A 13,356-nucleotide genomic window follows, 5' to 3' on the forward strand; every position below is an offset into this window, starting at 1 on the left:
ACCATTTGCTATGTCTCCAAGTAGTTTTCAAGATTTAAGTTTGGTCCTTTTCCTAATAATTATACATATAGCTTTAAAATAAACCTAACTGGTTACAAAAAGAATTTAAACTAAAGACCATAAATAGAGTTGATGACCCACCCCTCTATGTTATTACTTCATTTCCTGTCCTCTTTCATGATCACTTATTTATGCCTGATGTTGCTTCTCACTTTAAATACAAAGAATCAAAGGGCACAACCAGAGCAGTCAGCGCTGAGATACAGACTTTCATAATAAGCTAAGCAGGTCATCTCTTCAGTTTGATCCAAAACAAGCCAACATGATTTCAGTATTTCTGCTGGTGCTCTGTGTTGTCTTCCTTCTTTTACAACTCAAACCTCAGAGACCCAAGAACTTCCCACCCGGACCCCCCAGTCTGCCTCTACTGGGGAACCTCTGGAACCTGAACATGAAGAACCCCTTAAAAGACTTTGAAAGGGTAAGAAAAGCTATGATAAATAATATTTTTTTCTTTCTTATTTATTGTTTTTACAGTTTATATAAGATTCATTTCCATATCTTGCTTGGATTTAATTTAACGCTTGCGAACTTCAGTTTTACTTGCTCAGAATTGCAGGTACAGCACAAACTTTAACTCCATTATTGATAATCAAATATTTAGTGGAATAATTAGTTTGGATTAAAGAAAACTTTGAACTGTATGTTTGTAAGGCAAAGGTTACTCTGCAGCAAAGTCAAACATTACATAAACTTAAGTAGTGATGATGTCAGCATGATTCAGGAAACTGTAAAAGATTCCTAGATGAATTATCCTAAAGTATCCCTGCTTTTTAATGCAGAAAACAATTTTTTGCATTAGAAAGCAGTTACTGCATTAACACTTTCTATGTGTTTATGTGTCTATGCATAAATGCTTTTAATGCATGTACCTTTAAATATCCCCTCATAACAATCCAGTCATAATAACACAAACTTCTAAAACTTTTCAAATGCAAAAATTATTCAACTATTTAGAGCTACTGTCCTACACAATTTACACTAGAAATTAAAATGACAAGATATAGCATATAGACAATGAGAAACATTTAGTCTTTTATGACCGGTAAATGTCATCAATTATTTTATTAATGTCGAATTTCATACAATATTGAGCATCAAAGATCAACACCTCTTGAATTCACCAAGTTAAATATGCTCTTCGAAACCAAGACTCAGCCCATTTGATCTTCTGCCTCAGTTTTTAGTGTCCAAACTCCAAAAATTGTGTCCAAAGTTACCTTTTGCTTAGTCACAGTCTCCTATGAAACAGTAAAAGTTTGGTGTTTGCACGCTTGGGAAAACTGATAAGCCAGACCTAATGATTAATGACAAATTTACTTTTGAGTCATGCTTTGCTTCAGGGATGGATTAAAAATGCCATCAAATGTGTCAAAGGACTGTAATGAGACATTTATTTGATTCAGGTGTGTTTGAGCAGCGATACAGGACAGTATCTCTTAAGGACTGAAGTTGGAGACCCCTGCTCTAGAAAGATTATTGTTGTCATTATTAGTCAATCTTTATGACATTTACGTTTTAATCTTTGGTTTGCAAAATCATCCATAAGTTGCTGCTGTTTTTTAAGATGTTTTCCATACATGTCTGACATGAACGTTCCCTTTAGCTCACTGGCATCCAGACCAAAGTGGTTTTATGACAGCTGGTGTAAGCTCAATCAGAATAATATTTTTTAAGGTGGCAGAAGCTGCATTTCCATTACAAATGTGCACAAAACTTTGCCAATCTTCTACTAATGTCCAAAAAACACATTTTCACAATTGCTTTGTTTCCATTAAATAAAAAAGCAATTAAAATCACTTGTGATTAAGTTTGTTCACAAGATAAGTTGTTAAAAATCATGCCGCACCATAATTCTCCACCTACTTCCTGTCTTCTTCTTCATGGTTTGCACCCAGTTGTTTATTCTTTAACTTTTAAGATAAGATAAAGGATATTTGTGACAATGACAATAAGATGAATCTTTATTGTCATTGTCACAAGGACAATGAATGTCTTTTGTGATGCAAAAAAAAGTGTTTCCTTTGCAGTTTTGTGAAATGAACCAATGTCACTAGTGAAAAACTTTTGATCAAATAAGGATAATTTTTGATAAATTGCCATGTTTCCATCTACACATAATTATTTTTGAAATGCCAACCTTGCCAATTATATAGTCAATGGAAATGCTGATACTTGCAGTAGGTAAAATGATGGGTAATTCCAGGATGGGGAAAACTGGATTCTGGATTAGAGGTTTGTTCTATTACCCCACCATCATCACTCCATTTCCAATTCATAAATCTTTGGTCTTCTGCTTTGACTCTTCACCAGACTTCTTTCACATGTTTAAAGATGGATGGATAAAGGGGTAGAAGACATAAAAACAGGGGGGAAAAAACTGAAAAAAGACCTTCTTTCTTCCAGCTGAGGCAGTCGTATGGAAACGTCTACAGTCTGTTCTTGGGTCTGAAACCAGCTGTGGTCATCAGTGAGTTTAAGGCCATGAAGGAGGCAATGGTGATCAAAGCTGCTGATTTTGCTGGTCGACCCCAAAACATCTTAATTACTAACCTCACCAATAACAAAGGTAATGTACAGTATGTGTTTTGTAACATAATGCACAAAAAGACACTAGTAAGACTAATCAGGTATAAAAGTAAATGAAAATTTTCAAACTCCTGTTCTAATTATCAATAAAATGTACAATGCTAACTTTGTTTTGTTGGAAGATGAGCATTCTGTTGTTTTGCCATTATTCAATCATTCTAAACACTCAGTTAATTAACCAGACACTATAACTACAGTTTCAGGACTTGTTTCTTTTTTTTTTTTATAACATTGATAAACTATTTTACATCAAAATGAGCATCTATATGCTCATGCAGGTATTTGTAAATGATTTCCAGTTTCCAGAGTAAAGTTCTTGTTTGTTCATTCCATTTTTAAACAACTTTGATCAAATTTAAATAACTTTAAAGGTCAACCTACACAAGATTATTCCTCATTTTTGTTCAAAGAAAGAAAACACTTTGGAATAAAACAAAATGCAATTTTTAATTTACAGACTCACACAGTTTCTAAGTACTTGAGGTTACTGCGTAGCTAAATGTCACCTTGGAAGTTAGTTTTTTGTCTTTTATAGGTGTGATTTTGGTTGATTATGGCTCGCTGTGGAGGGACCATCGACGCTTTGCTCTCATGACTCTGAGGAATTTTGGTTTGGGAAAGAAGTCAATGGAGGAAAGAATCCATGAAGAGATTCAGCACATAATTAAACCTCTAGATGACAACATCGGTGCGTCTTCAGTGATTTTAAGCATTATTCGGTTTCTGTTGTACTTGCATGTGAGCCTGTCACATTTTAGTCTCTTGTATGTTTTTCAGGTAAAACTTTGAGTCCTCAGTTCCTGTTTCATAATGCCGCCTCCAACATAATCTGTAAGGTTCTGTTTGGAACGCGTTACGAGTACGAAGATGAGACGATCAAAATTATTGTCAGGTGCTTCACTGAGATTAGCAAAATAGCCAATGGACCATGGGCGATGGTGAGTCACAGCATCAGACCGAGATGGGATCAAGTGGGTAAAGAAAGCAGATTATAATGATCATAATCTGAACATTTTCAGATATTATTCTTGCTTTAAGCTGGTGCTTTGTAAAGTTTTAACAAATCACTGGTATTAGTCTTTTCAAACACTATAGCACCTTTTTGCTAGATTTATTTTTCTCAGTTAAAACTTATTTACTAAACAAATAAATCAAAAATGAAATTGTGAAAGTATTTCTTAAATTTTGACTCTCATAATAAAAGTTGAATATCTTAAGATGAATCTGAATATGTTCCTCCTGAGGAATGTTTTATTCAAACAGGATCTGTGTTTTTCTTTTTTTAAATTTAATCCATGTACGGTAAAAATTTCTCTTTCTTCTCAGATCTATGACTCATTTCCTTTGATCCGTCCCCTCCGGTTGCCCTACAACAAATCCTTTCAGAACATGGAGGTAATGTAGGACATAAACTTATTTTGATAAGTTTACACACTCAACATTTGAATTTTTCTTTTTGCATTTTTTGCTTTTCTGTCACTCATGGATAAAGGTTGGCTGCCATGATTTCTCATCAAGTACATTTGAGTACAGATTTAGAGGAATTTGGAGGAAGGAAGCCATGATTCATTCAATTAGCTTAAAAGCAAGAGCCTATAGCTGGCTCCTCTTTCCTAAGAGATTTGTGAACAAGCTGGGGCTCAAACACAAAGATTTAACTCATAGAATAAAAAACACCAACACATTTCTTTCACTTGCAAAGTAAATGTGTCAGTTTTCACGAACAAGTTAAATATTTAATGCTAGAATAATCAAATCAAACGGAATGTTATTGAAATTTCTCTGATTGTCTGGAGGAATCTAATCCAGTGGCAGAAGGATTCCTGTAATCATTTATAGACTTTCCCAACATAACATGACATTCCCCAACATGAAGCTCAAACTTTAAACATGCATGCTTTTTTCATATTCAGTCTGTGGCTTTAAGATATAATGTGCAATGAGACACTAAAAATAGACAAATTCTTCCAAAGAATGTAAACTTATGAGCACAACTAATTTCTGTGTTGTAGATTTTTCTGAACATTGCACGACGTTTGGTGAATGAACACAAGAAGAGCAGAGTCCCTGGAGAGCCGCGAGATTTTGTCGACTGCTATCTGGACGAGCTGGATAAGGTGCGTCATACATGTGTTTTTTGAGAAAGAGATGAGCCACATTAATGAGTAATAGCCAAACATAACTAAATGAAATAACTGCCTTATTAAGATAAAATGCACTTTATTGATCCCAGAATACAGAAATGATTTTGCATCACCAGCACAACATATAAAAACCAGTCTACTCAACATGAATACAAATAAAGTACAAATTCAGATGTAAATTTCTTTACAAAAAATGAGTGCTACATAAAGACGTTTACACACGTTGTGTACAAACTGAAATTATTCATAATTAAATACTACAAAAGTAAGAATCTGACTGGTGAAGTTTTTCTCATGTTTCTCTGTTTCCTTACAAAGTTTATTTGATTTGAATTTCATGTCTCTTTGTCTTCCAATGTTCAGAGAGGTGATGATGCCACTTTTACTGAGAAACAACTGACAGGAATGACTTTTGACCTCTATGCCGCTGGGACGGACACCACCTCCAACACCCTGCTGAGCGGGTTTCTTTACCTCATGACTTACCCTCACATTCAAGGTACACTTTGACATGGAAAAGCACTAACTTCTTTAAATGAAAATGTATTTTAGTTGAACTGATAACCGTAAATTGCCTTTTTTCCCTCCCTCAGAGCAATGTCAGCAGGAGATAGACCGGGTGCTGCAGGGACATGATAGGGTCTCTTTTGAGGACAGGCACAACATGCCTTACATGCAGGTGAAATGCTCCCTAAAGACATAGTTAATAAATTAATGATGGAGTTACTGAAAACAGTGTTTTTCAATAATAATGCTCAAGCACTTTCTATTATTGATCACACACAATCTGATGTTTTCACGCCTTTATTTCTTTGAATCGTAATGATTTTCCACATACAGGAGAAGATATTATCCTTAAGTTCTATTTATGTGGCCATCTGGAGTCTTGAAGGTTACAGAAGTGCATTACTGTTTTAAAGGAACTCAGTGTTTCAGCATGTTTGCAGTTTTCTGGAAGTTTGCTCCAGATTTGTGGAGCATAGAAGCTGAATGCTGCTTCTCCATGTTTGGTTCTGGTTCTGGGGATGCAGAGCAGAACCAGAATCAGAAGACCTGAAAGTACTGGAGGGTTGATACAACAGCAGGAGATCATTAATGTATTGTGGTGCTAAACCGTTCAGTGATTTATAAACTAACAACAGTATTTTAACTTATATTCTCTCAGTGAAGGACTTTAGAACTAGAAATATGTGCTCTACCTTCCTGGTTTTAGTCAGAACACCAGCAGCAGCGTTCTGGATCAGCGGCAGATGGAGGATTGATTTTTTTAGGCAGACTTGTGAAGACGCTGTTGCAGTAATCAATGCAACTAAAGATAACCTCATGAATGAGTTTCTCTAGCTCTTGCTGAGACATTATTCCTCTGACCCTGGAGATGTTCTTCAGGTGATAGAAGGCCGACTTCGTAACTGTTTTTATGTTGCTTTGAAGGTTCAGGCCAGAGTCCATCACCAGATTTCAGGCCTGATCTCTAGTTTCCAGTTGTAATAACTGTAGCTGTGTGTTAACTCTAGATTGTTCCTCTTTAAGTCCAAAGAAAATTACTTCAGTTTTTACGGTCAGGTCAGATCTTTTCTGCTTGGTGACCTGTTTCTGGTTGGTAAACTGTAACTTTTCAGGTTCTGTGCTCTTGTTTTTGCTCTACCAATAAGTGTAATCGCACATCACGATGGAGAGATTTTAAGAAATCTGCTTTGTTCCAGGCTGTGATCCATGAAATCCAGCGGATTGCCAACACAGTTCCTCTCAGTGTCTTCCACTGCACCACTAAGGACACAGAGCTCATGGGATACTCCATTCCTCAGGTTGTTAGCATCTTGCTTTATTAGGCTTTATGTGTTGCTGAAAATAAGATAAACAACTTGACTGCTTTTCTCTCCCTTTTGGATTTCCTTCAGGGTACAATGATCATCCAGAACCTGACCTCAGTGTTGAGAGAAGAGGGACAGTGGAAATTCCCTCATGAGTTCAACCCTGAAAACTTCCTGAATGAACAGGGAGAGTTTGTCAAACCTGAGGCCTTCATGCCTTTCTCTGCAGGTAGATTCAATGTCTAAGGCTTCATTCATACTGCCTGCCTTAATGCGCAATTCTGATATTTTGCGACATTCAATTTATTTTTCTTTTGCCTGTTGGTTCACATTTCCAAATATATGCGACCTGTATGTGATCTCCTGTGTGAACTAAAAGCAACATGAAAATGTCCCTCATTCACAGTAGAAGACACAATAACAGCACACATAGTTACTCGGTGTTTGCAGAAGTAAAATCTTGCGATTTTAAAGTTGTGATGATTTTAATGCCATCACATTAACAACTTAATCCACATTTTCGTCCACCATGGTTGTTGATTTTCCTCCCAGTTCCACATATCAGGACACAGAACGGTGATGTTTGTCGAGGATTGATGATGTTCAGGTCGTTTGAATGTGACCTGCCTGTACAGACTCAGAAAGATCAGAAACGTATCAGATTTAGAACCACATATCCAAGTAGAGTGGGTTGCATTTAAAAAAAAATCTGATCTGTGTTGTTCAGACTGTCAAGAAAAGGTCAGATACAGGATGCAACACATAGTGAATTCAGAAGAGATAAAAAAAATCAGATTTAAGTTCATTCAGGCTGCAGTGGGAAATTTTGAAACTGGAAAAAATCATGCACGCACACTGAAGTATATTAAAATAACTGAATGTTATTTTTAAGCTGTTGTTTTGTGAACCAGGTTCTCGAGTTTGTCTTGGAGAGAGTCTGGCCCGCATGGAGCTCTTCCTCATCACGGTGACTCTGCTGAGGAAGTTTAAGTTCGTCTGGCCGGAGGATGCAGGAGAACCGGACTTCACACCAGTCTTTGGAGCAACTTTGACTCCCAAACCTTATTTTATGAAGATCCAGCTGAGAGAAAATCAATGAGGTTTTCAAAGGACTGAATGATAAATCAATACCAGTTTTGTTTGTGCATTCAGACTGTTTAACTTCTGCTTGACAGTTGTTCCATAATCAACTGGTTTGAAAATTGTTCATTGAGCAAATCAATAAATAAATTTAAATTAAACTCTTCCTTATTATTAAAACTGTATAGTTTCTATAACCGAGTAAAACACATCAGTCATTAATTACATTCCTACAAATAAAAGATATAAGTAATTTTATTAAATTATGTATATTTCATTTTATTGTGTGAATGGGATTGTATTTTTTCAAATAAACCTTTGACGTACGATGGCACCATCTGGTGGTCAGAAATGGTAACAGATATGAAACCACGTCTTTTTCATTTGCAGAATAAATTCAGATTTCAGCTCTGAAAGTTTCTATATGCAGGTTTGAAGAGCGACGTGTACGTTAAAAAATCACAAGTACACTGCTGTTTTCCAAAAGAAAGGAAGCGACTCTCATTAAGTTGTGCATTCATTTATAAATAGCTTTAATTTATGTGATTTTTGATCAGAACAAAAAAAATCCCAATTATAATTTGAATGTTAAAAATAACAACACAATTAAGATTTTTAAAGTTACTTTAAATAAAAAAAGAATTTTAAACGTTTTTTTTCTTTCTTGTTTTATATGACTATTTGTCATGTTTTTCTGTGGGGTTTTTGTTATTGTTCTTTTTTTAATCTCTGGTCCTTTGTTTTTCCTGTAAAAATATTGTACGTACTCTACGTACTCATTCATATGTAATCATTCATATAATGAATGATTTTATGCTTATAAAAATATATATGGTGAATTGTATTAAGTTATGATATTTCACAAATTTGTAGTTGACTATAGGACAAACCATCAACTGTAATCTAAATCTCTAAGTAGTTTTGCTCTTACCTCATTTGCAAGAAGATAAAGGAAAGAAGAAAGAAGATCCACCCCCTCTAACTTGTTGGCACATCACTTCCTGTCCTTCTTTTGACCACCTCATGTTCTCTCTCAGGTTAAGCAGATCATCTCTTAAGTTCGATCTGATCCAAACCAACATGTTGGTCTCAGTATTTCTGCTGGGACTCTGTTTGTTTCCTTCTTTTTCAACTCAAACCTTAGAGACCCAAAAATTTCCCCCCAGGATCCTTCAGCCTGCCTGAAACCTTTGGAACTTCAACATAAAGAATCCCTTAGAAGACTTTGAAAGGGTAAAAAGAGCTATTATTCATTTATTTTTTATTTAATAGCTAAAGTCTATTAAGTCATGATATTTAACAAATTTAGACTTGACAATGATTTCCAAGCAGTTTCATAGATGTAGTGTAGGTCCTTTCACTAATAACAGCATAGTTATAAAATAAACTGGTTAAAAATAACAAGTTGAACTGAAGTTCATGAAGAAAACTAAAGAACTACCTCTTACATGTCATTTCCTGTCATCTTTTATGATCACTTATTTATGCCTGATGTTGCTTCTCACTTTAAATACAAAGAATCAAAGGGCACAACCAGAGCAGTCAGCGCTGAGATACAGACTTTCATAATAAGCTAAGCAGGTCATCTCTTCGGTTTGATCCAATACAAGCCAACATGATTTCAGTATTTCTGCTGGTGCTCTGTGTTGTCGTCCTTCTTTTTCAACTCAAACCTCAGAGACCCAAGAACTTCCCACCCGGACCCCCCAGTCTGCCTGTACTGGGGAACCTCTGGAACCTGAACATGAAGAACCCCTTAAAAGACTTTGATAGGGTAAGAAAAGCTATGATAAATACTACTATTTATTTTCTTTCTTTTTACATTTAATGTTATCACCATTTATATATGATATTAATTTGTATATGTTGCTAGAAAATAATTCAGAACTTGCAAACTTCATCATTACTTATTCAGAATTGCAGGTAAGGAGTAAACTGTAACCTCTGCTGTTGATAAGCTAATACTTATTTGGCGATAGTTTTAGAACATTTTGTATTGTACATTTGTATGCAGCAAAGTCAAACATTACCTGAACTTATGTAGTCTCCAGCATGATTCAGGAAATTATGTAAGAGATTCAACATTTTAGAGATTATTCCTGATGCTTATTTTATTTATTTTTCAATAAAAGCTTGAAAAAGTCTGGGCGTGCTGTGGTGGCGTAGGGGATAGCGTGACCCACATTGGGAGGCCTTGAGTCCTCGACGCAGCCGTTGCGGGTTCGATTCCCGGACCTGGCGATATTTGCACCCTGTCTTCCCCCTTTCCTGTCAGAATACTTTCATATAAGGGACACTGGAGCCCACAAAAACCCCCTGGAGGGGAGGAAATTATTTTTTTTTGAAAAGTCAGGATTTCGTGGTATGATTTGTAAAATGTATCATGTCCACTCATAAGCCCGCCTGGCTTGTAAATATTTGGATTGTGACATTTTGGCTCCGTTTCCCACAGCACTAAATTTATATTGAAACATTCAAAACATACAGTTCACACTGTAATGTTAAGTTAAAGAGAACACCTAAACTCCAGTTGATATTGAGGAAAAGCTCATTTCCACATTTATGTGAAATGGTGGATTACAGTCCTGCAAAAAAAAAAAAAAGAAAGTAAAATCCTATTTTAATCTCATTTACAATCTGGCTACAGACGTCTGCAGTTATTTTTGGTCTCTTTGAATTTAGTTCCTTAACAGGTGAATTACTTTGAATTTGTTGACTGTAACTTTACCTTCAAAAACTCCTGGTTATCAGTCCATTCACAACAACACTGACCTGTAAACCCTTAGAAATGCTAATTTTATTAAACTGAACTTCCCCAGAATCAGTGATGGCTACTTTTCTAAACTATTTATACTAGAAATTAAAATGACAAGGGCAGCCTTTACAATTGCATATATGAAACAACCAGAGAAATAAGAAGCATAAATCAGAACAATTTGACATGTATGTCATCAAATATTTTAATTATTGTAGAATATTATACAATATTTGCCATCTATAAGCAACACTTTTTGAATTTACCAAATTAAATAGGGTCTTCTAAACCAACACTTAGGAAACTTGATCTTTTAGATCGTGTCTTTCAGGATCCAGTGAGCAGAAATGGTGTATTACCCACAGGTCCAAAGTTACGTCGTGCTCAGTCATGGTCTCCTATGAAACACAGTGAAGGTTTGGCAGAAATTGCAATTAATTTAAAAAATTCTAGTCAAAACAGCATGTTATTAAAAATTAGGAAAGGTCTGGTTCATTTGATTCCAATGTGTTTGAGCAGGAAAGCATCAAAAAGCTGCAATAAAGTTTCTCTACAGGGGTGAAGTTGGAGATATTTGCTATTATTTTTTATTACATTTATCTGCCTCCAAATTTCTTAAATTTAGATTCAGTCTTGCAGTGTTCCACACATTTAGCAAAGTCATTGTTTGCGAGCCATCCAAAGGTTGCTGCTGATTATGTAAGACATTTCCCAATGAAGTCTGCTGTGATTTATCCAGGTCCTCCAGTTCAATGGCAACTGGTTCAGACAGGATGAACCTGTCTGAATGAACCTAGACATGTTTCAGTGAATGTGAAAGAATTTCTAAAGTCAGCCTACATGAGATTATTTCTCATTTTGCTCAAATAAACTAAGCAGTGTGAAATAAAACATATGCTATGTTGAGAAGTACATGTGGTTACTGTATAATGACACTAATATTTAGTGTCATTTTTAGGGTGACACATGTAATAGGGAAATATGTTGGGTGATTCCAGGATGGGGAAAGTGAGATTACAGCACCACCTTTTCATAAATCTTTGGTTTTCTAACACCAGAGTTCCTTCACATTTTTAAAAATGGATGCAAGGATATTAGGAAATAAAGGCTGAAGAAATTAAAATAGAAAACAAGGAAGAAATACTTAGTGTAACATATTAAACTAAATGTGATTGGCCACAGCAAAACCAGGAACAGCCAGAAAACACACCGTGAATGTTCAGTAAATGTTTGCAGGTGTTTGGTGAATGTATGACATTAAAGACTATGAAGTCAGAAGTAATGTTTTCTTTTATAGCACCCATATTTCTGATTCACCTCAACAGATTTATATGGTATTTTCTCCATAGTTTGGCATCAAGCTCACTTTTTTGTGGGTTATTACATTATGCTTACATGGAAGAAAAAAAATGCATATCAACCACGAAGAACAACTAAACACTAAAATCTTAAAAATATTCTGTAATTTCCTTAAAGAACAAAAACATTTGCTAAATAGCACAATCAACTTTTTAAAAAAAATTTCTCTCCATGTTTTTTTTTATTTTAAATATACTCCAAATTTAGGACATAGTAAATAAAAAAAAATAAATCTTTTTTCCAGCTGAGTCAGTCGTATGGAAACGTCTACAGTCTGTTCTTGGGTCAGAGACCAGCTGTGGTCATCAATGGGTTTGAGGCCATGAAGGAGGCAATGGTGATCAAAGCTACTGATTTCGCTGGTCGACCCCAAAACATGTTAATTACTGACATCGCCGATAGCAAAGGTAACGTATTTGTTTTCTATCATTATTTTAATAATGCCACTTTTGAGGACAGGAACGACATGCCTTACATGCAGGTGGGACGCTTCTTGTTATAAAGACATTTTTCTTAAATTTGTGATAGTTACTGAAATATATTTTTAATAATATGCTCTAAAACACATTGCGTTGATTAATTACATACACACTTGTATTTTCAAGTAGCGGTGCACCGATTGCAGATGATGGTAACATTTGGGATTTGAAAATTCCATCAGACCAATAAAAAAACATATTCTATGATATTTTATTTGGATTTTTTAATACAAAAATATGGGGTCAATAGAAAATATGTTTAACATCTGCTTTTCATCTGGATCTGAGCGTCCAGCCTCACAGTCAGGGAAGATTTTTTGCACCTTTTACGGGTTTATGCCGTTTTTATTCTATCGCTAACAGCTGGATTCATGAGTTCAACCCTGAAAACTTCCTGAATGAACAGGGAGAGTTTGTCAAACCTGAGGCCTTCATGCCTTTCTCTGCAGGTAGATTCAATGTCTATGAGACTAGAAAAAAGCATGCAGACACACTGAGGTATGTTAAAATAACTGAACATGGTTGTTTTGTGAACCAGGTTCTCGAGTTTGTCTTGGAGAGAGTCTGGCCCGCATGGAGCTCTTCCTCATCACGGTGACTCTGCTGAGGAAGTTTAAGTTCGTCTGGCCGGAGGATGCAGGAGAACCTGACTTCACACCAGTCTTTGGAGCAACTTTGACTCCCAAACCTTATTTTATGACGATCCAGCTGAGAGAAAATCAATGAGGTTTTCTGAATAAACTGAAGAAAGAACTTGATGATAAAACATCATTTTTTTTGCTCATTCAGTAATGCAACAACAATATCTTCAAAGTCCCACACTGTTTATTTTAATTGCTACCTGACAAGATGTTGCATAATCTGCTGGTGTGAATTGCAATGTTTGACTTCCTTCAAACAAAACTGATCATCAGGCAAGTCAGTAAACAGATTCTGGTTGAACTCTTGGTTATTATTACAACAAGAAATTGTGTCAGAGTCTGTATATTTTATTTAAGAATCCTATTATTTGAATGGGACTATGAATGCAAACAATTAATTGATTTAGGATTAACAGTCGATTAATGGGTTATTAAATT

The 13,356-nt window shown here is 35.5% G+C and overlaps 1 protein-coding gene and 1 long non-coding RNA gene across 3 annotated transcripts; one reads left to right on the forward strand and one right to left on the reverse strand.

Annotated features, from left to right (window-relative positions):
* Positions 1 to 202: 202 nt before the first annotated feature.
* On the forward strand, positions 203 to 13,219 carry LOC114155582 (cytochrome P450 2J6-like). Of its 2 annotated transcripts, none has more exons than XM_028035556.1 (11): positions 203 to 481; positions 2,467 to 2,629; positions 3,185 to 3,337; positions 3,427 to 3,587; positions 3,976 to 4,044; positions 4,662 to 4,766; positions 5,157 to 5,292; positions 5,387 to 5,472; positions 6,497 to 6,598; positions 6,692 to 6,833; positions 12,816 to 13,219. In XM_028035556.1, the coding sequence occupies exons 1-11, from the start codon at positions 323 to 325 to the stop codon at positions 13,001 to 13,003; spliced, it is 1,464 nt and encodes a 487-aa protein (XP_027891357.1). In that variant the 5' UTR covers positions 203 to 322; the 3' UTR covers positions 13,004 to 13,219. The 2 variants fall into 2 exon arrangements, with proteins under 2 accessions (XP_027891357.1, XP_027891349.1); XM_028035548.1 differs by lacking the exon at positions 12,816 to 13,219 and adding an exon at positions 7,516 to 8,042 and having other exon boundaries at positions 207 to 481.
* On the reverse strand, positions 5,179 to 10,215 carry LOC114155597 (uncharacterized). Its single transcript, XR_003597791.1, has 3 exons — positions 10,204 to 10,215; positions 8,055 to 8,059; positions 5,179 to 5,315 (listed from the first exon to the last, which is right to left on the reverse strand). It is a non-coding gene; the product is annotated as an uncharacterized LOC114155597 (long non-coding RNA).
* Positions 13,220 to 13,356: the final 137 nt, after the last annotated feature.

The sequence above is a fragment of the Xiphophorus couchianus genome, chromosome 2, assembly GCF_001444195.1.
Source record: "Xiphophorus couchianus chromosome 2, X_couchianus-1.0, whole genome shotgun sequence".
Taxonomy (NCBI): Eukaryota; Metazoa; Chordata; class Actinopteri; order Cyprinodontiformes; family Poeciliidae; genus Xiphophorus; species Xiphophorus couchianus.